At 50.7% G+C, this 23,222-nt stretch overlaps 1 protein-coding gene and 1 non-coding gene across 2 annotated transcripts; both read left to right on the plus strand.

The window, feature by feature from the left end:
- The first annotated feature begins 902 nt into the window (after window positions 1-902).
- Window positions 903-21,455, plus strand: HSPA9 (heat shock protein family A (Hsp70) member 9). The gene is made up of 17 exons (XM_038186426.2): window positions 903-1,060; window positions 2,435-2,493; window positions 3,856-3,943; window positions 4,035-4,216; window positions 4,727-4,851; window positions 6,063-6,136; window positions 6,222-6,328; window positions 7,066-7,228; window positions 7,870-7,962; window positions 9,725-9,934; window positions 12,353-12,580; window positions 13,334-13,438; window positions 14,273-14,390; window positions 15,951-16,045; window positions 18,183-18,275; window positions 19,896-20,036; window positions 20,680-21,455. Exons 1-17 carry the CDS (start codon window positions 968-970, stop codon window positions 20,737-20,739), a joined length of 2,034 nt encoding a protein of 677 aa, XP_038042354.1. The 5' UTR covers window positions 903-967; the 3' UTR covers window positions 20,740-21,455.
- Window positions 12,822-12,889, plus strand: LOC113845218 (small nucleolar RNA SNORD63). The gene has a single exon (XR_003500602.1). It is a non-coding gene; the product is annotated as a small nucleolar RNA SNORD63 (small nucleolar RNA).
- Window positions 21,456-23,222: the final 1,767 nt, after the last annotated feature.

A 23,222-nucleotide genomic window follows, 5' to 3' on the forward strand; every position in this document is an offset into this window, starting at 1 on the left:
CCCACGTGCCTGGTGACAGGATGAGTGGGGAACGGGCTGAAGTTGTGCCAGGGGAGGTTTGGGTTGGATATTAGGAAGAACTTCTTTACTGAGAGGGTTGTGAGGCATTAGGATGGGCTGCCCAGGGAAGTGGTGGAGTCACCATCCCTGGAGGTCTTTACAAGACGTTTAGATGTAGAGCTTAGGGATATGTTTTAGTAGGGGGCTGGTTGGCGTTAGGGCAGAGGTTGGACCCGGTGACCCTGAGGTCTGTTCCAGCCCAGAAACTCTGTGTTTCTGTGACCTCCTTTGAACGAGGGGCTGTGAGCTGAGGGAGGCCGGCCCCAGCGCCGTGCTGTGTGCTGCTTATTGCACTTAGGGGGCTCTGCCTTCTCTGGGAGGCAACACACGCCTGGATGCTGCAGGTTCCCAACTAGCGCCCGGCTCCTCAGAGCCGCCCCGTCCCCCCCCCGGGCTCCTTCCCCGCCGCCTCCCCTCAGCCGCCTCAGCCCCGCCCGGCCCGCACCGCGCATGCGCGCCCGCCCCCGGCGCAGCCCCTCCCGCCCGCGGCCCCGCCCCGCCGGCTGCTGGCGCTGTGCGCATGCGCCCCGGCCCTGACGCAAGGCGGCTGCAATCGCCCCGCGCTTTCTCCTGCCCGACCTTGAGTGCGCGGCCGCCCGTAGGACCCCGGCTGCCCGCCGCTGTGCCGGCACCGGCAACGCTTCTCCGAGGGCCCGCGCCTCAGCTCGGTGCCCGCCGAACGAACCGCCGCTTCTCTCCAAACCTCTCGGTGCCGGCTTGCAGCCGCGGGGAGAGCGCGAGAACCGGAGCTTTTTCAACAATCTAACGGGAGGAGCAGGCGATCTGAGCGACAGCCCGCAGCGGGGGGTCCTTGCGGCGCGAAGCCCCCCCCCGCGCGGCCCACGTGTGTGGAGGCTTCCAGAAGAGCCCGGCCCGGCCCCGCCGCCCCCCCCCCGCCGCCGCCGCCATGCTCAGCGCCCGCCGCGCCGCCGCCCGCCTGCCCCTGCCCCTGCTGCTGCCCCGCGGCGGGGCCAACGCTGCGCACCCGGGGCTCGCGCAGGTGCCGGGGAGGGGCCTGAGGGGGTCTCGGGGGGGGCTGAGAGGGGCTTGGGGGGGGCGGAGGGGCCTAAAGGGGGCTGGGGGGGGGCCGGGGGGCGTGAGGGGGCCCTGAGGGGGGTTGAAGGGGCCTAAGGGAGGGGGGGAGGCTTGGGGGGAAGGTGAGGAGGCTGGGGGGGCTTAAGGAGTGTATGGGGGGAATATGGGGGGGCTGGAGGGGGTGGGGGGCATGGGGAGAGCTCGAGGAGGAGCCAAAAGGGTGGGAGGAGGGGGCTGGGGGGGCTGGGAGGATTGGGGGGGAGATGAGAGGAGCTGGGGGGGGGATGAAGGGGCCTAAAAGGGGCTATGGAGGGGATGGGGGGGTGTTAAGGGGCTTGGGGGTGGGCTGGGGCCGCAGGAGGGCTGCTGGGGCTGTGCGGGTGCTGGCCCCGATGGGTTCAGGCCCAGGCGGTGTGTGGGGGCAGGTGGAGGTTGTAAGAAGCACCCCGTTAGCACTGGGCGCTGCCCTGGTGCTGATGCCGTTTGTACGGAAGCGCAGAACAGGGGTTGCTCAATTTCTTGCAGTCCCCGCACAAAATGGTCTCGGAGGTCGGGCTGGTAGAGGTAGGGGATGGAAAGGAGTTTAGGAGAACGTGAGTTTAGGGGATGGGGCCTCCTGGGCCGGCAGCTCTTGGTGCTGGGCGTGCTCGGCACTGGGTCCTGTGCAGAGCCCAGCACGGGTTGGCCTGCCTGAGCCAGGCTGTCACACCCTGCTCTGCTGCTGGCATGGGACAAGGCCACGAGTCCCAGAGGATCCCCAAAACACTCCTGTGTTGGGGTGCTCTTGATTGTAATGAGATGCTTAGCTAAAAACACCAGGCAGAGGAAAGCACGGCACTGTCAGAGCTCTCTGAGACACTGACGTGTGCCTGCAGAGACGCAGCTTGTGCAAAAACCACATACAAGTTGTCACAAAACCTTGAGGGCAGATCCCTCAAGCAGAACAGCGGTAGCTGGCCATGTGCAAGGCTTCAGGGACTGGGTTAATGTTTCTCTGCTGCTCCTCGGCATGGGCTGAAGGGTCAGAGTTAAATCAGTGAGCTAATTTTTGTCTGCTTAACTGGTAGTGTGTGCGTAGACTGCTTCCAGTGCAATTGCTCAGTTCCAGTAATAAATACTGGTATTATAAGGATAGTAATTGTTTTTTTCTTTTTTAATGGCAAACAGAAACTTCCTTGAATTCTTGCTTAGTTTACCCTTAAGATTTAAAAAGAAAAAAAAATAATACAGGTTGTAGTAGGGCTGTGCTACTTCAGAAATTGCCTTCTGCAGAAAGTCTTGGGCTGAAGATCTCCTCCTGTTCAAAGCAGACCTTCACGAGAACCTCTTTATTTTACAGACGTTCTGGAATGGCCTCAGTCAGAATGTTCTCAGAGCAGCATCCAGCAGAAGATATGCGTGAGTATTGCCTTGCTTTTCCACATCTGGATGTTTGATGTTTGTTTCAACCCTTGTGACTCCAGAGCTGATTATGGGAGTGGGAGGTGGTGACAAAGAGCAAAACCAGAGCCTATGCCTGTTATTTTCCTGAGGCTGTGTCTTTATCCCTGTACTGTTTTTTAAGTTCAGGGGAACTTTTAGGAGTGCTCTTCCCCCCCACTCTCTACCATGAGCAGCATCCACAAAATTCTTGAGATTTGTTTGATTGGAGAGGGAAAGGATGGAAAACTTGTTCTACACTGGTGTGAAACCAGGGTGACAAGTGGCTCTGTCTCAGTGCAGATAAAGCTTATTTCAAAGAGCTCGTGCATTTCAGTCCCTTGTTTTTCATGTTACAGGATGATGAGGAAGGGGCAGTGGTTGTATAACTTAGTCAGATGTTCTGTGGGCAGCAGGGATTGGTGACACGGGGCAGGAAATCTGCTTGTGTTAGGGAAACGGCCCAGCTCTGCTCAGTGCACAGACACAGAGAGGTTGCTCATTTCGAGATCACTGCCTGGGGCTGTGTGAACAGGAGTTAGAGCGGCTGAGCACCCCGGGGAGTGAGGCGGTGATATCCTGGTCCCTGGTAACATAAAAGGGCCCTGCTCTGGCTTCAGGGTGCTCCTCTATTCCAGAAGATGGCTTGTCTATAAAGCAGAACTACAGTTTGGGAGTTCTCACCAGCCTTGGAAGAGGTAACACGCTTCCTAGAAAGTAGGAAGAGGTTTAAGTTTCCCCCATGTAAGAGCCACTCCCGTTGTTCAGAATGAACTTACCACGCTTCAGGAGCAAACAGATGGTTCTTCCACGCTGCCTCAGAGGACCCTGCGTGGGCTTAGCTAGTTCTGTTGTCTTTCTGCACTGTTCACTTCATGCTAAGCAGTAGTAAATGAACTGATCCAATTTATTACGAGCATCTTTCCCCAGGAGGATGTCATCAGGCAAGCGGGAGTGCAGAAAAAGTGCAGAAACCAAAAGGAACCCAAAACAAGTCCAGGAAACTTCATGTCAGGAGGGCAGGGATTACTTGCAATGCAATCTGTATTTAAATCTTACTGGAGGCTGAGAAGATGCAGTTGAGATATTTCTGGTGAAGAGTGGTGTTGAGTTTAAACAAATCTGTGGGGATTTAGCTGTAGGTGGTCTGATGGAGTCGAGAGGCAGGAGGTTAAATTCCAGAGCAACAGTCAGAGAGCACCCTTGGGCCCAGAACAGCATGAGGGTTTGCTTCCATGTCTAGTGAAACATGACTGTCCTGCCTTCAGACCAAAAGACTGCTGTATCTAGGTAGAATCTGCCTTTAGCAGTAATCTGGTTTTCCTGTAATGCTCCTTACAGCTCAGAAGCAATTAAGGGTGCCGTTATTGGAATTGACCTGGGTACCACAAACTCCTGCGTGGCAGTTATGGAAGGGAAACAAGCCAAAGTAAGTCAAAACTCAACTGCAGCCTGCGGTCCCAGTCGGTGTTCTCAGAGGCAGTGATTTTTGATGGTGTCCTGGTGTGGCTTTCTCCTAGGTGCTGGAGAACTCGGAAGGTGCCAGGACGACGCCGTCGGTGGTCGCCTTCACAGCAGATGGCGAGCGCTTGGTGGGCATGCCGGCGAAGCGGCAGGCGGTCACTAACCCACACAACACCTTCTACGCTACCAAGCGCCTCATCGGGCGGCGCTTTGACGACTCTGAGGTGAAGAAGGACATGTAAGTGGGGGTGGGCAGGGCGATGCCACCTGCGGCAGGACGAGCACAAAACCCAGTGCTGCGTAACCTGACTGGTTGTGATTCAAAATGCAAACCTTGCGTGGGTGCCGAGGGGTCAAGCTGTCAGACCCTCGTGTTTCAAAGTTTTACTGCTTATACTCTGAGGACCACGCTGTATTTTTATTTGAAGGTTTTCAGAGAAGTCATCAAACAGTGCACCAATTTGTATTTCTCCTGAGTTTGTATTTCTCCTGAGAGCCTTGCTAATACTGCGCAGAACACTCAGCATCTACCAAACAAGTTGTTCCTTATTTTTGAGAGCTGTACCTGAATAAGGGCAGAAGTGTGTTGGTACTTCTGGGACTCCCTGGACCTGAGAAATTTCAGTATTCTCTGTCTAAAGCCTGCATTTGGTGTTGTGATGATGCTAATTATAGGGGATCCACGCTGTATGTTGATACAGAAATTCCAAATGGAGCTGTTACAGGGTTTTTTGTCTCTTTCTTCCAGCAAGAACGTCCCGTTTAAAATTGTCCGCGCCTCCAATGGTGACGCCTGGGTGGAGGCCCACGGGAAGCTGTATTCTCCAAGCCAGATTGGTGCCTTTGTGCTAATGAAGATGAAGGAAACTGCAGGTTGGTGGAGTTTGGTCTTTGCCATGCACAAATATGAGCACGACCCTGGTACTGAGCAGCTGTAACTGGCTGTGCTGCCACGAGGCAGGGACTTCTGTGCTGTGGGAATTCTTGCATGGCAGGCCGTGCTGTGGCAGGGAGTGGTGATGGGCTGTTAGGAAACCTCAAGGAGGATCAGTGCCTGCCTTAACATGGCATCTCTGGCAAAATAATATTAGTGCTTTACTTAAAACACACTCAAATTGAAAGCCAAGTGAGCTGACTTTCAGCTGACTTGAATACACCCTTGTTTCAGAAGGGGGAGCTCCTTTTCCTTGAAAACTGCAGTGCAAGTGCCTTCCTAGGCTGCTGCTGAGCACGGGCTTTGGTGGCAGGGTTTTGAGGTTGCTTGGTTCTTACCCAGTGACCAGAAGTGTAGTCAGAGAGGGAATTCTCGAGGGACCCGATTTGTCAGGTGCAGGGAAAAGCTGCTTAGCCTGTGGTGGCTTTGAATCTTTACTAGGAAGAAATATCCATTGTCCTGGAGATCTTTTTCCATTTCAATTCCTAATATAGTTTCTGGAATAATTTATTATAACAAATCAGTGTAATAGTAAATCAAATAGCTGTATTCTGCAGCCTGGGTTGGGAAGTATTATGCAATCACTGTGAAGTGTTTCAAGGGCAGGACTGAGGCTTGTGACTGAAGCTTCATGTGAAGATTTTTTTTTTCCAGTGTAAGTTCCTGGACACTTGCTGAAGTTGCCAAGAGTAAAATAGGAATACTGTTTCAAATGCCTGTAAACACATAGTGTGTATATGTTATTATGTTATATATCTTGCCTATAAATGTTACCTACAACAGATTGTATGGTAAGGACAAAAACGATTAAGTAGTAAGTACCTTACATGCTGAATGCTCCAAAGAAACAGCAAACAACCTCAGACTTGCACGCTGAGAAGGGTAGTTATGCTCGGGAATTCTCCCTCGCTAATGGCATCCAGTTACTGATTGAAGTGCAGAGGTGTTCTGCCAGAAATCCACAAACTGTTCCATGGAAGGACTTGGTTTCTGCACAGTTCCCTCTGCATCTTCCCAGAAAACATCAAGTTCTTGATCAGGAAGCCATTCTTCTGCTAGTTCAGGAAAATTATTTCAAATCAAGTGGTAATAAAGTCGGTGGTTTTCTTTTTAATGTAAAAATAACTTCTTGTCTCTTTTTTTCCTCCAGAAAATTACCTGGGACATTCAGCAAAGAACGCTGTGATCACAGTTCCTGCTTATTTCAATGATTCTCAGAGACAGGTATTCACCAAGCTCAAAGGTTTTCAGGCTTATAGGCTGCATTCAGTTTCTCTCACTTATCAGTGCTCATTTTTTCCCCACTTAGGCTACAAAAGATGCTGGGCAGATCTCTGGCTTAAATGTTTTGAGGGTGATTAATGAACCAACAGCAGCTGCACTTGCATATGGTCTGGACAAGTCTGAAGACAAAATGTAAGCTCGTGTTCATAACATCAACCCCCTTAAATAAGTAATTTGCTTTGTAAATGCATATTCTGGACTGTTTTTTTCCTGAATCACTGGTTGGAATTCTGCCAAAGTAAACTCTGAGAAGTGAATCAATGCTGTGTCATGCCACCTGTACTCCATGTCAACTATACTTGTTAAAGAAAGTTCATAACTTGCAGCTACAGCTGAAATTGGCACTGCGTGTTGATAGTGATATTGCCTGCTGGTAGCAGTGACAAGTGTGGCTCCGGCCAGCTGGGTGAGAGGTGGTCACCAGTGGTGCTAAGGGCTGTCATAAGAGGGAGGTCGAGGTTTGGTGCCTGGCAATCCCCAGTTTGTATCTCTTCCTGGCTGAATTCAACCTTCTGCTGCTGTCAAGGGTCGTCATAAAAATGCAGGGAGGGTTGTTACTGACTTTATATTTGTGACTGGGATTGCAGTGCTGTGGAAGGCCTCCATCTTGTAGGACATGTTTCACGATGGTTCTAGTGTCCTTGCCATTAGATGCCTTTCCTCAAAGGAGAGGAAAGAACTGCACTCAGAGGGCTTCCACCTGGACTCAGTGCACTCAAGGAATGTGCACACTGATCTGTTCATTGTTGTTTTTGAAAAACTTTTATGGATGTCACCATGAGTTCTGCATACTTGCCTCTTGGGAAGAATGATTTTGAGCCATGCATCTTTGTCTAGAAAGTAATGTTTTTCTCTCTCTGTTCATGTAGCATTGCAGTCTACGACTTGGGTGGAGGCACTTTTGATATCTCCATTTTGGAAATCCAGAAGGGAGTCTTTGAGGTGAAGTCAACCAACGGTGACACGTTCTTAGGTGGAGAAGATTTTGACCAGGCTTTGCTGCAGTATATTGTTAAAGAGTTCAAGAGAGAGGTGAAGTATCTCATCAGAATTCAACCTTGTGTTATATTGTCTTTTAACCCTGCTTAACTTCTGTGGAAGGACAAGAAATTTCTTAAATTATTCTTTTGAGATCTGTGGTGCAAATGAGATTTAAAAGCATTGAAGTTAGCCTGACTTCCAGATCGTAGATCTATTTTCTCAAGGCAGAATGTTCCTCTCCTGGAAGACAGAATAAATAGCAGGGCTTCTGCTTTTTTTTTTTCTTCCAGCGTAGCAGGACTACCTATTTGTAGTCTGCTTACTCTAACGAAAATCTGTGGGCCGACTGAATGTGTCAGCACAGATGTACGTGGTGCAGTGTTGGCCGTGGGAAATTGCGATATAATTCCAGCTCTGTTCCTTGCCTTAATACTCTGATGCAGCAGCTTTTCCCAGCTTTTATCAGTAACTTACTGAATAATCACTCCTAGAGCAGAGAGGGCTAACAGATGGTTTTGAAATGCTAAAGATGTTTGCCAGAAGTTAGAGAGATCAACAGCTAGAGAGAAGTTTAACAGGCTCTATTCCAACAAACATCTTTGCAGTCAAGAGTGATTAAAAAGGTGAACTGCAGTGATGAAAAGCTCTCCGTGGCTAGCTAACAGTCTGCTAACATGTTTTTTGTTGCTTAGACGGGCGTTGACCTGACTAAAGACAACATGGCCCTCCAAAGGGTGAGAGAAGCATCAGAGAAAGCAAAGTGTGAGCTTTCTTCATCTGTGCAGGTAGGTGGCTGGGCTCAAAGCAGAGTATCAGAATGTTATATTGAACTGTTCTGGTTATTTTTGTTTCCAAAACTCTGAAGTAGCTGCTTTTCTCCTGTGCTGTCAGCTCAAGCTTCTGTTTAATCAAACAGCATTGGTTTAAATGCAAGTTTTCTTCCTCAGGACAGTCTCAGTGTCTGCTGAGGAGCAAAATCAGTTGTTAGAAGTGAATAATGATAATGGATGCTGCCTTTTGCTTGTGTTCTGACACCACGTTTGTTCATTGTGCAGAGAATATGACCTTGTTCCCAACTCCCATGTTACGGAAGTATGATGGGCAGTAGGGAATTGAGCTGCAGTTAGTACTTCTGTGTGATGGGAGGTACTTAGGGCTCTGTGCAAGCAGCTCCAAAACCTTGTGGTGCTGCTCGCACCACTGAAACAGCTAATTTGTCTAATAGCAAGGAATAATTTCTATAAAGAATCTTATTTTCCACCAGAAGGGTTGCTTAAACAATGAGCAGCATATACACCCTTTCCTTTTCACCCATTTTGTATCTTAATGTATTCAAGTTTGTCCTTTATTCACTAGTGAATAAGGAGCTGGAGAAGCAGCAAGCTGGGGGTGTAATCGTGCTGAAGTGAAATTAAGGTCAATTATATAGTAATTGAAATGGGGGCTCTGCCAATTTCTAGGTTCTGAATAAACATTATTTTTTTGTTGGCCAGTGGGGAGCTCATAGCAAGGAGTTTAGGCCAGTCACAATGGGTGCATAGTTCTGCCAGAGACATAGCAGGCTCTGTTTGAACTGGCTTGAGAGCTGGCAAATGCAGGGAAAATGCTGGCAAATACCAGGAAAACTGAGTTCCGCAACTCCTTGGTGGTGAAGGGAAAACAGCTCACTGCTGGCCCTGTCCTCCCTGGTATTTCTGAGCAGGCCATTTACAAAGTGAATGCGCACCTCTAGCCTGTGGCATGGGTGTAGTTCTTGTTCTGGGAAGTTAAATCTCTAGAGCTTAAACGGTTTTTGTAGTCCTGATGATGTCATCATGATTCAGCACTTGAAGATGACTTCAGTGTAAGACTTGATTTTAAAATCCAGGGTGTGAATTTCAAAGATCATGCACAAATAACAATGAGAAACAGGGACGGTGGCCCATGGCACTGAACGTTTGGGTTAAATAGCAGTGGGCTAGTTGTCAGACAAGCTGCTTGCCTTTAAACAACGGTCACGAGTTAGTTCCTTTGGGCAGCTTACCTTGTATGAAGTGTTAGGTAGTTGGGAGCAAAGTCTGGCTGAAAATGAACTTCTGTGTTGTGCTGGAGGGAGGGAAATAAGGTTGTAACTTCACAGGTTTCAGCTCTTACTTCCTACCTATGATAGAAATTAAATGCTGCTTACAACCACTAGTGAAAAGATGGTTTAATCGTTACTTCCTTTATAACACTGACAAACTGTGTGCATAAACCACAATGACACAAGCTGTGAAGAGCAAGAGAACGCTTCTTCCGTGACCATGAGGGACTTCAGAGTAACACGGAGTATTAAAATTGGTACTTAACAGTTGTAACTGTGAGATGTGTAACAAAATCTTACTTACCTCTTGTCTGAAATGTAAAATACAAACATACCTGCTGCCAGGTGGGGACTGGGCTTTGAGTGCACAGGCACGTCGATGTTTTAGAGCAGGCAGAACAGAACCTGTAGCTTGGTCTGAAACCTGTGTGGGGCTGCCTTGCTTTCTGTGTGTGCTTTTCACACTGTCTGTTTTTGTGCTGCAGACTGATATCAACTTGCCATACCTTACTATGGATGCCTCTGGACCAAAGCACCTGAACATGAAGCTGAGCCGCTCGCAGTTTGAGGGCATCGTGGCTGATCTGATCAGAAGGACGGTAGCGCCGTGCCAGAAGGCCATGCAGGATGCCGAAGTCAGCAAGAGTGACATTGGTGAAGTCATCCTTGTCGGTGGCATGACCAGGATGCCGAAGGTATGAGATAATGTCCCCGTTACGGGCCCGGCTGGCACAGCTACCAGTGCTGCTGCTGGGGGTGATCTATTACGGAAAAGTTCAGGGTCTGGGCACTTCAAGGCTCTGGCCATTGAAGGCCCCCAGGAGCAGAGCAGACGTGCTTGGTAGTCCTATGAAAGCAGTGCCAAGGGACTCCTCCTCCTGCAGCTCAGCTGGGGGTCGTAGCTGAGTCACAGTTTAAAAAGGCAAGTGGGAGGTATCAGGATTTGAAAACTCATCCTGGTTTCCTGATTTTTGTGGACCAAACACCAGCAGTATTGCTGAGATGTGCAGTGTGTTTTTTCTGCAGAATTCAGCATGTGATAAAGGTCCACTTCAATGACAGTAACCTCTCGGTAATCTCTGGCACCCACGAGCTTTCCTCGCCTGTGCAGGGCACTTGCAGCTAGCTCTGAAGAAACCTCAGAAGCACAACTATCCAGTTACCTGCTGCTTGGGTGTGTTTGTCTTTACTCGAGGCGGTGCTGGCTGTTGTCAGGCACACTTAATCGGCTCTTCTCAGTGCTCATTACCTAACACCTGGACCTGGCGTTCTGGTGATAAGCACCACATAACTTAAAAGCTTTCTCTGCTGACATGTACAGTCTTGCAGATAAGGTGCTCTCTTCTGGTAATTTGCCGTTTTTATTCATAGCAATGCAGACTGTTAGCTCCCCTGAAGTCAGTGCTGAACATGTATGTGCGCTGCTGCCTTCAAGGGTACGGCTTATCCTTTTCTGCAGAGATCAGCAAAACTTCATTCCACAGGAGCTGTCAGGCTCGGACAGCTTGTTTTGCAGTTACTGCTTGTGATTGACAGGTCTTTGCTAGGATAATACATTGTGCATGGTCCTGCCTGGGGTTTTTAGTCCCTTTTTTTTTTCCTCTCTCCCCATTCCGATGTGTTACGTGAGCCTTGGGGGCTGCAGGTGATGTTAGTGTCTCCAGAAGGTCACCCGGGCAGCGGAACCAAAGGGATGAGATAAGGAAAAGGTGCTGCTCTGGCCAAAACTCAAATGGAATAACTGTGCTAAACCTTCCCAAAGGCCCTACCAGTCCAGTTGGGTAGAAGAAAAATGGTGAACTGTCTGTGAAGTGAGGAATAAAGTGAGGAAAATACTTCTGGAAGTGGGGAAGCCCTTCCTGAAACCTTAAGTATCCTTTAAGGGTGGGAGACAGCACATAAATACTCCCCTCACCTTGTTTATGTCCCGTGCTCATGGCTCTGAGGTTATATAAGGCTTTCCTGCGTGCCCATAGCCAGGGTGAGAGCTCTGGCTCCAGGATCAGTGCCCGTATGTTGTGCATAGCACAGAGTGTTCCCTCCTGTGTTGTTGTTTGCTAGGAGGGAGCTCGCCTGCTTTGGAGCTCACGTGGCCAGTGCTGCAGGAAACATAAAGTGGGTGGTTAGAAGTAATGGCTCTTTTGTGCTGTAAAATATGCCTCCGGAGGGAAAGACTTGCACTTAATTATATGTTCATGCACAAAGTGTCTTCCTCTGCAGGGAGCGCTGCCTGCAAATGTCTCTTGGCTCGCACACGGAGTCGGACGCTTGCTTACAGCGCGGTTTGCCAGGCACATGGTGCTCACCTGTGCAGATGTTTGCCTGCTGAGCGCGCTCAGAGAGGCAGGATGCTGTGAACAGGAACCAGGCTTCACACCCTTCTCAGCAGGGGAGAGAAACGGGCTGCTGAGCTGCGGCTCTCAGTGCATTCCCTTCTGGGTACTTCAGCAGTAAATCTGTTGCAATCATGAGCACATCATTCCAAAGGGGCAGAGCAGTGAAAAGCTAATAACACAGCTCAAACCGTCTGCTGACATAGCAATCTACCTCTCTGGTGAAACAGCCCATTAAATAAAGAGTTTGAAAACGCTGCCCTTCATACACTTTAATTTTTTTCTTTATTACATGCAAACAAGATGAACTGTCCTTCTGCTCTGGAGACAGAGCACAGGGAAGGTCAGAAACCCAGAGTTGTGCTGTCCTTGGCAGCTGTGTTCTGCCTGCTGCTGGCTTGTACAAGTTCCAGGGGAGCAGTCCTCGGCTCCTGCGTGATAAACATGGGGTGATCCCTCCTGAATGAGGCTGGGCTATGTGAAAGGACCAATGCAGGTGGGGTGCACAGGTTGATGGGCAGCTGGAGAGCTTGACTGCAAGAAAATCTCCAGAGAAAAGGTTTTTTAAACTGCAGTAAGTGCATGGAGCAGGGAGCAGGGAATGGTGGATTAGGGAGCAACCACAAGCCTGAGGTTTAGTATTTCTCTCGTGCCACCAGGTAAGATGGCAGCAGGACCCTAAAGACAAAACCTTTGGCCAGGGTTGGGGCGTTCTTGTGGCTGCAGCACCGTGCGGCGATGGCTCGCTCCCCATCTGAGCTGTGCTCTTTCCCCATTCAGGTGCAGCAGACTGTGCAGGAATTGTTTGGCCGCGCTCCCAGCAAAGCAGTCAATCCCGACGAAGCCGTGGCGATCGGCGCGGCTATCCAGGGTGGCGTGTTAGCTGGTGACGTTACCGACGTGCTGCTGCTGGATGTGACTCCCCTCTCCTTGGGCATCGAGACCCTGGGAGGAGTCTTCACCAAGCTCATCAACAGGAATACCACCATACCAACCAAGAAGAGCCAGGTACGAGTGGGCTGTGTCCAGCAGAGGTCTGAGCACCGAGCAAGGCTGCCCAAAGCATCCCAGTCGATAGTCTTCTCTCCTCAGCTGGCAAAAAGAAGCAGCTTTGGAGTCAAGGTTTAGTGTCCGCCCATGAGTATCTCTGCTAATTGTTAGCATGCCCAAAGGAGGAGGATAAAATCGAATCCCTGTGTGCCAAGATATCCCGGGGTGTCTGCAGCCTGCTCAGGATTGCAGCGTGCGTGTGCCATGATGTAACTGTCAACACATCATCCTGAAGGATCGTGTGGAGACCTTCTGTAACTGAGCACCGCGCCCATCTGAGACCTCCTTTCTTCATCTGTGTGCCTTGGAACCTTTTTTTCAGATGTTTTCTTGTACTGTGGGCCACTAGCAGACTTGGGTGTGATCCTTTCTCTCGCTTTGCCTTGGCTGGCTCTCCTGGTGTGTGCTCCTACTGATAACACTCGTTCTCTGTGGTGTGGGGCAGGGACAGGAGTCTTGTTGCTTCAGGAGGAAGCGTTCTGGTAATGTGGCTGCCTGCCAGCGACCAGAGCCTGCTGCTGGCATGGCCTTGCCAGCTTTTGTGTGTTCAAATGCGTATAAGATGAGATGCCAGTGAACTTGGCTGTGGCTACTCTTGGTGCTTTGTTGTTTAGTCAGAGCTTTTTAAAGGAGCAGGAACGCATGAGCAGGAATCAGTTCATGTGGTGCAATTTGCTAGCAGTCCACTAACTCTGTGTTTGTTTTCCACAGGTGTTTTCTACAGCTGCAGATGGGCAGACTCAAGTGGAGATCAAAGTATGCCAGGGGGAGAGGGAGATGGCGAGTGACAACAAACTTCTTGGCCAGTTCACGCTGGTAGGTTGGCTACTTGGTATTCCTGACCTTAATCTTGACCTTCTTTGAGAAGTTCAAAGCCTTCTGCATGTCAGGCGAACCCTGAAGGCAGCGTTAGGGGGCAGTTGTCTTACAGAAGATATTTCACCCTATTTGTAACTTAAAGAAAAAAAGCAGTCCCTGAAGTTAAAGCCTGATGCTGGGACAGCTTTTCAGTGGCAGGGGACCAGCTAGTGTTTAAATTGAGCTCAGAGTTTCCCAGCAGTGCTAGGGGATGCTCATGATGTAGCTTCAGGGCTAGGCGTAGTCACCTAGCAGAGCCTTCTCCGCTTCTGGGCACAAAGAGCTGAAAGAGCTCTGTAGTACCAGACGTGCTCTGCAGATAATCTGAATGTTGGCCTTTCCTCCCCTGTTACAAAGACAAGGCTCAGAGCAGGCTCCAGGCTCGGTGCAGTCCCTATAGAGCAGTCACTTTCCAGCCTGGTACCACTTCTCTTCTGCAAACACGCGTGGATCTGCCCAGCTTCTCGGAGGACAGTTCGGCACTTGGTGTGTGCAGCACGTGGCTGACTGTGGCTCCGTGCACAGAACTGGTTTGTTCAGGTATCAGACAGCAAACTTTGACAGAGCCATTGGATCTTGCTGTTGCTAAGAAGTAGTTCCTAAGGTAGGAGTCTGTATGCTGTTAAATCTGTTCAGATGCTGTTAATTCTCCACGTGGTGCCAACGGGCATTTTGAGGGCTCAGCTCTGAGGCTTAGTTACCAGTTGATTTACCTGGCAGATCACCGAGATGAGGTGCCCAGCGTTGGAGCCTTGCACCCTGAGCTAATGGCTGAGCTCTTCTCCTCCTCAGGTTGGGATTCCTCCGGCGCCACGCGGGGTGCCCCAGATCGAGGTCACTTTTGACATTGATGCCAACGGTATCGTTCATGTGTCAGCCAAGGACAAAGGCACCGGGCGCGAACAGCAAAGTAAGTGCTCCGGGGTGCTGCGTGGGGTGGGAAGGACAGGTGTGGAGCAGGGGGCTGTGCCCTGGAGGGACAGAAATCAGGGACTGGGAATCCTGCACCTTGTCCCTGTGCTGTGCTCCTGGGCACGGTGCTCCTTGTGGAGTGCTCTCTGCCACCACACAGGTGGCTGAGGCCGCTTGCGTGGAAGTGCCAGCTTTTAAGGGAGAAATCAAACTGGGGAGACCCCTGTAGAATCCGAGGCTGAGTACACCACCCTTGTGCTGCCACCCCATTTTGGTTCTGAGGCAAAGATCTTGGAATTCAGGCATATTGAAGCCGCAGGTATTTTGCAAAACCACTTGATTGGCTTTCCTTCGTTTAGGCTGCAAACGTTCCTAAATGGCAGGGGGCTCGGGGACTTCAAGCTGCCAGCACGTTGTGCTCTGTGTGCAATGAAATGTTAGGCCCAGTGTTCTGGGGTAATTAACAGCGTGGTTGACTCTTTCTAAAGCCCTGTTGTGGGCTTAGAAAATTAATTTGAAGCATTTGTAGATTCCCCTGGTACAAATAGATCTCTTTTGTGCCTGTGACTGGGAAGGCTCTATACTGCCCTTCAGTCATTTCTTGGAGGGAATGACTAGAGCAATCAGATGCATGCTCCAGTTAAGAAAAATACTGTTAACTCTACTGGCAACTCGAAGGTATGTGGTGTTCTTAATCATGCTGCTTGGCTTTTGGCATAAACGATTCCAAAAGCACACTGCATGTTACTTTGATTTCTCTGTAGATTTTTCCCTGTGACAGCCTTCTAGCTCTGAATAAATAGGCAACTGGAATTCCAGTTGCTGAACTCCTCATCCCACAGCTGCATCCAAAGGACGTGTGTGTGCCTTTGTTTAGGGTTTCATACCACTGGCAAATACTACATAAAACTTTGGGGCCTGCTATACCTGTTGTTTTGACTTTGCAGTATCCAGGATGTCAGTCTACCCAACCAAGTCATGCTTCTCTGCAGAACTTGGTTTATGTCTAGACTATGTTTGGGCTTTTTGACACAAATGGGGAAAAATAGGGGACCTTCAGCAGCCCACCTATGGAGTCATGCTGTGCTTGCTTATCAAGGGCAGCGTGATAAGGTGGGTAGGGAATAATGTTACTGTGCTACCAGCCTGAACGCTTGAGAAAGGAATCTGTGTCCCAATAAAAAGGGTTCAGTGGTGGTGGGGTTTTTGTGTTTTTCTGGGTCTTCATTTTTTTAATCTCCCCTCTTTTGGTTTGGGGGCTTTTTGTGCGTGTTTGCTATCCAGGAGTAACTGAAGAACAAGGTGATTACAAAGAAATAGGCAGGAAGTGTCTGGCAGAGCTGGGGAGGAGGGAAGGAGGGATCTAAGATGTCAGGCTTTTATCTTCCCAACTGCATCGCAGCCCCTTCAAAGGTTGGTTGTCTTTGTACTGCCCACGGGGTCTGCACAGGTGCAGAGTCCCTGAGCGAGGCTGCTGCTGTGGAGAGGGCTTGGGGAATGAGTCTCCTTTCCTCAAAGAGAGGGCACGTCCTTTATTAATGTTAATTCTCTAATGCAGTTGTTATCCAGTCTTCTGGTGGCCTTAGCAAAGACGAAATTGAGAACATGGTGAAGAACGCAGAGAAATACGCGGAGGAGGACAGGCGAAGAAAGGTAAGGTGACTGCTGCGGTACCTCACAGCTTGCAGCCCGCCTGCTGGGTGCTGCCACTGTGTGCCCTTAACCGTGCTGACCTTGAAGGAGCTGCAGGTTCTTATCCCCACCGCCCTGAGCCGTGGGCCCGTGCGGTTACCTGGCTATCTGCTTGCTTCCCCGTATCCAGTTCAGACCGTGCGGTTGCGAGGGTTGGGCTGGGTAACCGGCCCTGTGTGATCAGTAATCTAATTCCTCCCTGAAGAGTTACTGCGGCTTGGAGGCAGCAGTAAGCAAACTCACCTGCCTGCTGCTCACGACTGACAGCTTTGCAACTTTAGCCAATGGTTTCTGTCACCAGTGCTCGTTGCTATTCAGCTGTCCGTTATCCTGGCTGTTTATCTGAAGGTGGCCTGCTGCAGCCAGGTTCTCACAGTGGTGGCCTTCCATTTAATTGCAGGCAGTACAGGGAAGATGCAGACTACTTAGGAGTTTATTTTAAAGCCAAATGTATAGAACCTGATAAGCAAAGCTGTGCAACACATCCTCTTCCTTCCGAAGTGGGAAGTTGCTTTCTGTAGTCCTTAAAAATCTCACTGCCTGGCACCTTGAATGCTCAGTACTTGCCCTCAGTGCAGGTGAAGCCGTCAGGAGGTGTTTGAAAGCCTCGCTGACTTTGTCAGGAAGGTCTGATGCTGGCCATGGCTGAGCGGCTGAACCTGTGATACTCGCAGGGTTAATGGTTGGAACTAATTGGCTTAATGAGGGTAGACCTAATTAATGACACTACTAAATATGGAGCATTGATTTTTAAAGCAGACACAAGGAAGGCTCAGGGATATGACACCAGCGTATGTTCAGTGCTGGCTGAAGCCGCACGCTGCATTTATCTGCTTTGCGTGCCCCTAGGCTGTGTAAAGCTGCCGCAGGTATTCACAGTAGCGAAGGGATCAGAAGAGGACTAGAGGAGAAAAAGCATGGAATAAATTCACGTGAAGCAGCCCCTCTGTGCTGTAAGAGCTCTAGATCCACAAAAGATTGGCTTAACCTGCAGGTTAGGTGCAGAGCACTTGGAGACTTTGGTCTGGAAGCCCCACTGTTCAAATATCTGCATCATTGCCAGGGAGCGTCAGTGGTGGCACAGCACTTGAAGAGGCTGTGCTGAAATTTCCTGTTGCCATGCTTTGACTTTGTACCTTAAATCATGTAGGGGGTGAGTTCTGCCCTGTTACAGTCCAAGTGGGATTCATCTCTGCCCAGTTACCACATGGAGGCTGCTTTCTTAGCTGGCACTTCTGTCTCTTTATAAGATTTGCATAATTTGATTGTCAAAGCTCCCCTGTTAAACCTTTCTGATCGTGGTTTCACCACCATGGAAGCAATCCTAAGTGCACAGACAGATAGCACTCTGCTGGACTTAACATCCTGCTGTCAACTCTGGCATCACACACAAAGCACAGACACAGCATAGGCACTAAATAATTTATCACGCTCAGGAGACTCAGGAGGAAAGCAGGTATTATCACACTCTTGCTCAGGTAGACTTGTCTTTGAGATGGGGAGGGCTGAGTGTCCTAGAGGCTGTTGCTGATGAAATAGTTCATGCTGACAGTGGGACTGAATTATGTCTGAGAACTACCACGCCTCTGTCCTGAGAGCCTACTCAGTCACCTGTTGGTCATCCTCGCAGCACTAATTAATAGTTCCTACCCAGCACAGTGGTTGTTTCCATCATTGAGTTGTTACACGTACTGCTAATAAGGAAACACCAGTAAAACAACCCCACATTTGAGGTGTCTCTAGTGCCCTCGTTGCTGAAGAAGCCCGAGAGTATTCTTGAAAAGCTCTGTGGCTTCCTCAAGGAGCAGAACGTAGAGCTGAGCAGTCTCTATGCTGGCTCGCTTTTTTAGCCTGCTAGTCGTGGTGCTTTGTTGGTTGCTTCTGTTTTGGTGGGTGTCAGAGGAAGGAATGTCTCAGACCCTCTGTTTGGGCTTCAGTGCCAGAATACCCCTGGAAGTGGTTGGCTTGCATTTCCTTTTTCCACCTTGCCATTAAGAAGGGCCCTGGCTGGGAGCTGGAATGGAGTCTGGGGAAAGAAATGTTAGTCAGCATGTCAGGCAGCTTGTAGCAGGAGGCCCTGATGAGCTCTCTTCCCCAGGAACGCGTGGAAGCCGTCAACATGGCCGAGGGCATCATCCATGACACGGAGTCGAAGATGGAGGAGTTCAAGGATCAGCTGCCAGCAGACGAGGTGGGTGACACCCCCTGATCCCTGCGGTTCTTTGCCGTGTCTCTGCTCAAACTCCTGCTGGGCTCCTAGCTGGCTCTGGGCGCTGGCACCAGCTCCGTGTTGGCGTCCTGTGTAAGGGGGGTGCAGTCATCGACTCGTCTGGGTTCTGCACTTGGGTATGGGAGGATGTAGGAGCATACTTATGATGAGATGGTTGGAGTAATAGTGGATTTTGAAGTGCAAGTTGGGTGTCAGTGAAGACTTAAGAGCCTGGGAAGCTGCTAATGAGAGGTTTCTGCATGAGTTGTGTCCTTGGGCTGGCCTTGCAGGGATTTGATAAGAACTGGCCTGTGTCCTGCATGAGAGGAGAATTTTGCTCAAAAGCTAGAGATTCCAAGCAGCGCCTGCCCGGCGTTAGCAGCTTTCCCTTGTCTCTGCTGTGCAGCCCTGGCAGTCTCGGTGGTGTGAGCACAGCATCCGAGAACTGGGAGGCAATGAAAATGATGGGATCCACTTAGCTCCAATTTTCCTTCTATCTTTGGAGTGAAGTGGATAGTTAGCGTCAAAGGAGTGCTTTCCGTGCCTTTCTAAGTGACGGTTTAATTTCAACATTATGAATTTCAAAAGCCAAGTTTAAAACAGATTGCACAATCTTCAACTTAACAACTCTTGGAAATGGGATAAAAGGGGCTCCGTGAGGCATTTGAGGGAACAAGATGTTTGTTGGTAAGGAGCCTCTGATTGCTTTAAATTCTGCCTTTCAGCTCAGGTCCTCTGTGCTTGGGACTATGACTGCTGGAGTTTTCTCCCGCAGGAGCAGAGCCTCGATCTCTGTTCTCTGCGAGGACTCTGTTCCCTTTGATGCTTTCCGGGGGAATACCGAGGGAAAGAGGGGTAGCAGTGCCTGGAGGAAGCCCCGTGTGCTCTGGGTGGAGCTGGGAGCCTGGCACAGAAGGCCTCAGTTGCCTTCCCCATCCCACAGGTCTAAATGAGGAGCGCTCTGCCCACGTTTTCCCTGCGAACGCTGCTGAGCAAGCGCTGGCGGCACAGCTGTCCCCCAGTCACCTCCCTTCTCCAGGCCTGCCAGAGAAATGCCAGACTGTGTGGAGGGTTTGACAGATGGCTACAGGAGCTGGGATGAGACCGTACTGCTTTTGTTTGCCTCCCTGCTCCTCCCACGTGCAACAAAGGGATTAAACAGGGTTGTGAGCAGCCTTACTCGCTGGCTTCCTGACAGTGCCTTAAATATAGATGAAACCCAGCTTGCTTTTCCCTTCACCCTGGCTCCTGGGGTGGCTGGCTGGCTGGCGAGGTGTGCCAGGGAGAGCAGCTCTCCTCCTTGGCGGGCTGCTCGGTCTCTGCAGTGCTTTCTGTCCTTGGCGCCTCTGCCGAGACTGCAAACGAGGAGACCGATTAATGCCAACTGCGGTGCGTTTAGCGAGGTGGACACGTGCCCACTGGGAGCCGAGCGCAGTCCCAGTCCCTGCAGGCCATATGGCTCCATTTGAGACTCTTAACTTCCCAGCTTCTGGCAAAAACCTGGAGTTTTGCTGTGGCCACTAGGTGGGTGAAATGGCAGGAATGAGATTTTTTCGGTGAAGGCGTGCAGCTGCATCATGTTTGTCCGTGTGTTCTTCGCAGTGCAACAAATTGAAGGAAGAAATTGCTAAAATGAGGGAACTTCTGGCTCGTAAAGACAGCGAAACGGGAGAAAACATCAGGCAGGCAGCAACCAGCCTGCAGCAGGCTTCCCTGAAACTCTTTGAAATGGCATACAAGAAGGTGGGTTCATGGTCACTTACATTTTATAGCGCTCGGATGGGGAGAGGGGAGTTGGGCCACCAAACATTTAGGCACAAACTGTGCTGGAGATGGTGCTGGGTTTTCCCCTGTGTCTGCAGGTTATCTGAAGTAATGCACAGAGTGCCCTGAAGATGATTCTGTAACAGGCTTCCTGTTCAGCCTGTCTAAAACCACAGTAGTCAGGCCAGGGGGGATTTTTTTCCCAGTCTCCCAGTGAGAGGCCCTCCTGTCTGAGCCCATTTTGGCAGACGGGTGCTGACCCTGTCCAGGGGACATGTGCCGGGTTGGAAATGGCACACACAGCCCAGGTGACCTTGGTGCTGCTAAGCTGGGGAAAGCTGCTTTGATGTCAAACTGACAACGTTCAGTGCTGCAACGTAAGCTCGTTATGTCCACTGGGAACGAGTAAATAATGGGAAGATAATTTCCTTCCTCTTAGTAGCAGTCATGTGGAGACCAGGATTGCTTCCATTCTCCAGTGGACAATCACCCTTTTTCTCTGGAGAAGGATTTCTTCAGTCTAGAATTAACCTAAACAGCTAGGTAGGGGGGGGAAAAAAAAAACACATCTGGGGAGAAACATGTTGTTGTTGCTGCCACTAAGAAGCTCTCTCTTTCACAGATGGCCTCAGAACGAGAGGGTTCTGGAAGTCCAGGAGATCAGAAGGAAGAGAAGCAATAAGAAGTCTTGGCCTTGCCTTGACTAGAGCACAAAGAGGCGGTGGATGTTCTTGATGCTTGGGAGAGAAGGCACCTTCCTGAGCAGAAATGGGCAGAATTCAGACTTACTGTGTTTTTGCAGTATTCTATATATAAAAATTCTTTAATGTATAAACTTAGTGATGTGTCTGCTAGGTAAATTGTCACATGATGAAAGTTAATTCATGCAAGACAAAGTTCGAAGTGTTTGGCCCTGCGGTATTCAACTGAGGCACCTGAGGACTTGCTGATCATTTGTTTCTGATACTTGACACAATGGTGTACTAAATCTGGTACCGGAGCTTGGAAACCATGTTAGTGAATCGAGAGGTGGAGAGGGAGGTTCTGGTGGAAGCAGGCGGGGAGTGACACCTGTTTGGATCCTCCTCGTGGATCTGAGCACTTGTGAACAGGTCCCGAGGCCTGTGAACAGCAAGGGCAAGGCTGGTCACGTTGCTGGAGAACATCCAGATCTGCAGCCAGTGCCCTTGTTCTGGAGGAGGGGGGGTCTCCAAATTTAGCTGTAACATTTCTTACAAAAGAGGCTACACAGAAGCTGCGTACTTTTACTTGTCTGAGCCTTCTGCTCCATCCTGTGTCTGTTCTCTGCTTATGGCAAAACAATTTCCTGGACAATAAAACTGTTATTGGATCCATTCTGGATTTTTTTAAATAAAAGCAGAAAAGTGTCCAACCTGGCGTTCTTGGTATCATGGCCTTTGTTGGAGAAGGGGAGGCTGCCTGGGACAGCTCGTGCGAAGGAACAGCCCACTGTGGCAGCACTGGGGTTTGGAATTTGTGCTGGACTCAAGCGCAGACAGAATGCAGCTGGTGCCTGCCCTGGCACACCATCACCTCGGAGCTGTTGCTCCTCTGCTGGTGGTGTGGGCGCAATCTTCTGTAAGGAGAGCAAATCTTACAGCTGGGATGCAGAGCAGAGAGGAAGGGGGTTATTTTTCCTAGCACTAGGCACTTTCCCTTTTGGGATGGCTCTGAGGCCTGAAGCCACAGCCCTTCCTTGTCCTTGCACTCCTGGGCTGGCGGGGGACTGAGAGCGGCTGCTTCAGACACCGAGACCTCTCCAGCAAGAAAGCCCAGGGGCAGCTTCCACTTGAAAATGAAGGGAGAACTGACTCGGGCTGTTAGAACTGGCCTGGACTGTGGAAGCTTTTTCCTTTTGCCACATTACAGAGTGGTGAGCAACCTCTGCGTGAAGCAAAAGGGAACCTGGGGCGTTTCTACCAAGATAGGAGGTGTCGAAGAAGAGGCCGGGCGCAGCCATGGGGAGAGATGGGAGGCAAAACGCTGCTGGGGTGAGGAGGGCAGGCTGAGGGCGTGTGTGTGCTGGGGGTGTGAATTGGTGGCTTCGTTCTGTCCCAGCACAGCCCCAGCCCTGTCCTTTGTGGGAGTGCGGATCCCCCCTGGGCAGGCTGCAAGGAGCTGAGCACTGAGCACAAATGGCTTTGGGGGAAAAGGTTCAGAAATGGCCCCCACAGGGGGGCTGCTGCGCCCGGCCTGAGCTGCGGGTGGGTGCTGGGGGGGACAAACTAGAACAACTGGGGTGGTGCTGGGCTCCTGCTGCAGCCTGGGGCCCACGGGGTGAGGGCAGGGGAGTGTCTTCATCATCATCACCACCATCCTCATCATCACCATCATCATTCTCATTACCACCATCTTCTTCACCACCACCATCTTCTTCACCATCATCTTCCTCACCACCATCACCTTTATCACTACCATCATCCTTATCACCACCACCCTCATCTTCACCTTCATCACCTTCATCACCATCTTCTTCCTCACCACCATCATCATCCTCATCACCATCATCTTCCTTCATCACCATCCTCATCACCACCACCCTCATCTTCTTCATCCTCGTCACCACCTTCTTCATCTTCACCACCACCGTCATCTTCTTGATCTTCGTCACCATCTTCTTCCTCACCACCACCATCAACCTCATGTCATCACCTTCATCACCACCACCTTCATCTTCTTCATCTTCCTCACCATCTTCATCATCTTCACCACCACCCTCATATTCTTCATCGCCTTCATCTTCACCATCCTCATCCTCATCCCCTTCACCACCACCATCTTCCTCACCCCCCCCCCACCGCCCTCACAGCCCCCGACCCCCCCGGCTGCCCTCCCCTTTCTCGCCCCTCCCTGTCGCGACACGCCCCGCCTGTCGCGACACCCCGTGCCCCCCACAGGGCCGGGCGGTGCACGCCGCTCGCCGCCACCCCTCAGCTCCGTGCGCGGGGCGGCGAGGCGCTAATTAATTAACCCGGCACTAATTACCCCGGCGCTAATGAAGCGTCCCCTTTAAGCACCCAATTCTCGCGATACCTCCCGCGGAGTCCCTGAGTGGGGGGGGTAGCGCACCGCGAACTACATCCCCCACAACCCCCCGCGCGGCCGGGCAGCCAATCACCGCCCGCCCCGCGAGCGCGCGCCGCG

The sequence above is a fragment of the Anas platyrhynchos genome, chromosome 14 (assembly GCF_047663525.1).
Source record: "Anas platyrhynchos isolate ZD024472 breed Pekin duck chromosome 14, IASCAAS_PekinDuck_T2T, whole genome shotgun sequence".
In the NCBI taxonomy this organism is placed as follows: domain Eukaryota; kingdom Metazoa; phylum Chordata; class Aves; order Anseriformes; family Anatidae; genus Anas; species Anas platyrhynchos.

Coding starts and splice junctions, on each gene's coding strand:
- HSPA9 (XM_038186426.2), top strand. CDS start 968: ATGCTCAGCGCCCGCCGCGCCGCCGCCCGCCTGCCCCTGCCCCTGCTG. Junction 1,061..2,434: donor CGCACCCGGGGCTCGCGCAG/GTGCCGGGGAGG, acceptor TTTATTTTACAG/ACGTTCTGGAATGGCCTCAG. Junction 16,046..18,182: donor AGGAGGACAGGCGAAGAAAG/GTAAGGTGACTG, acceptor TCTCTTCCCCAG/GAACGCGTGGAAGCCGTCAA.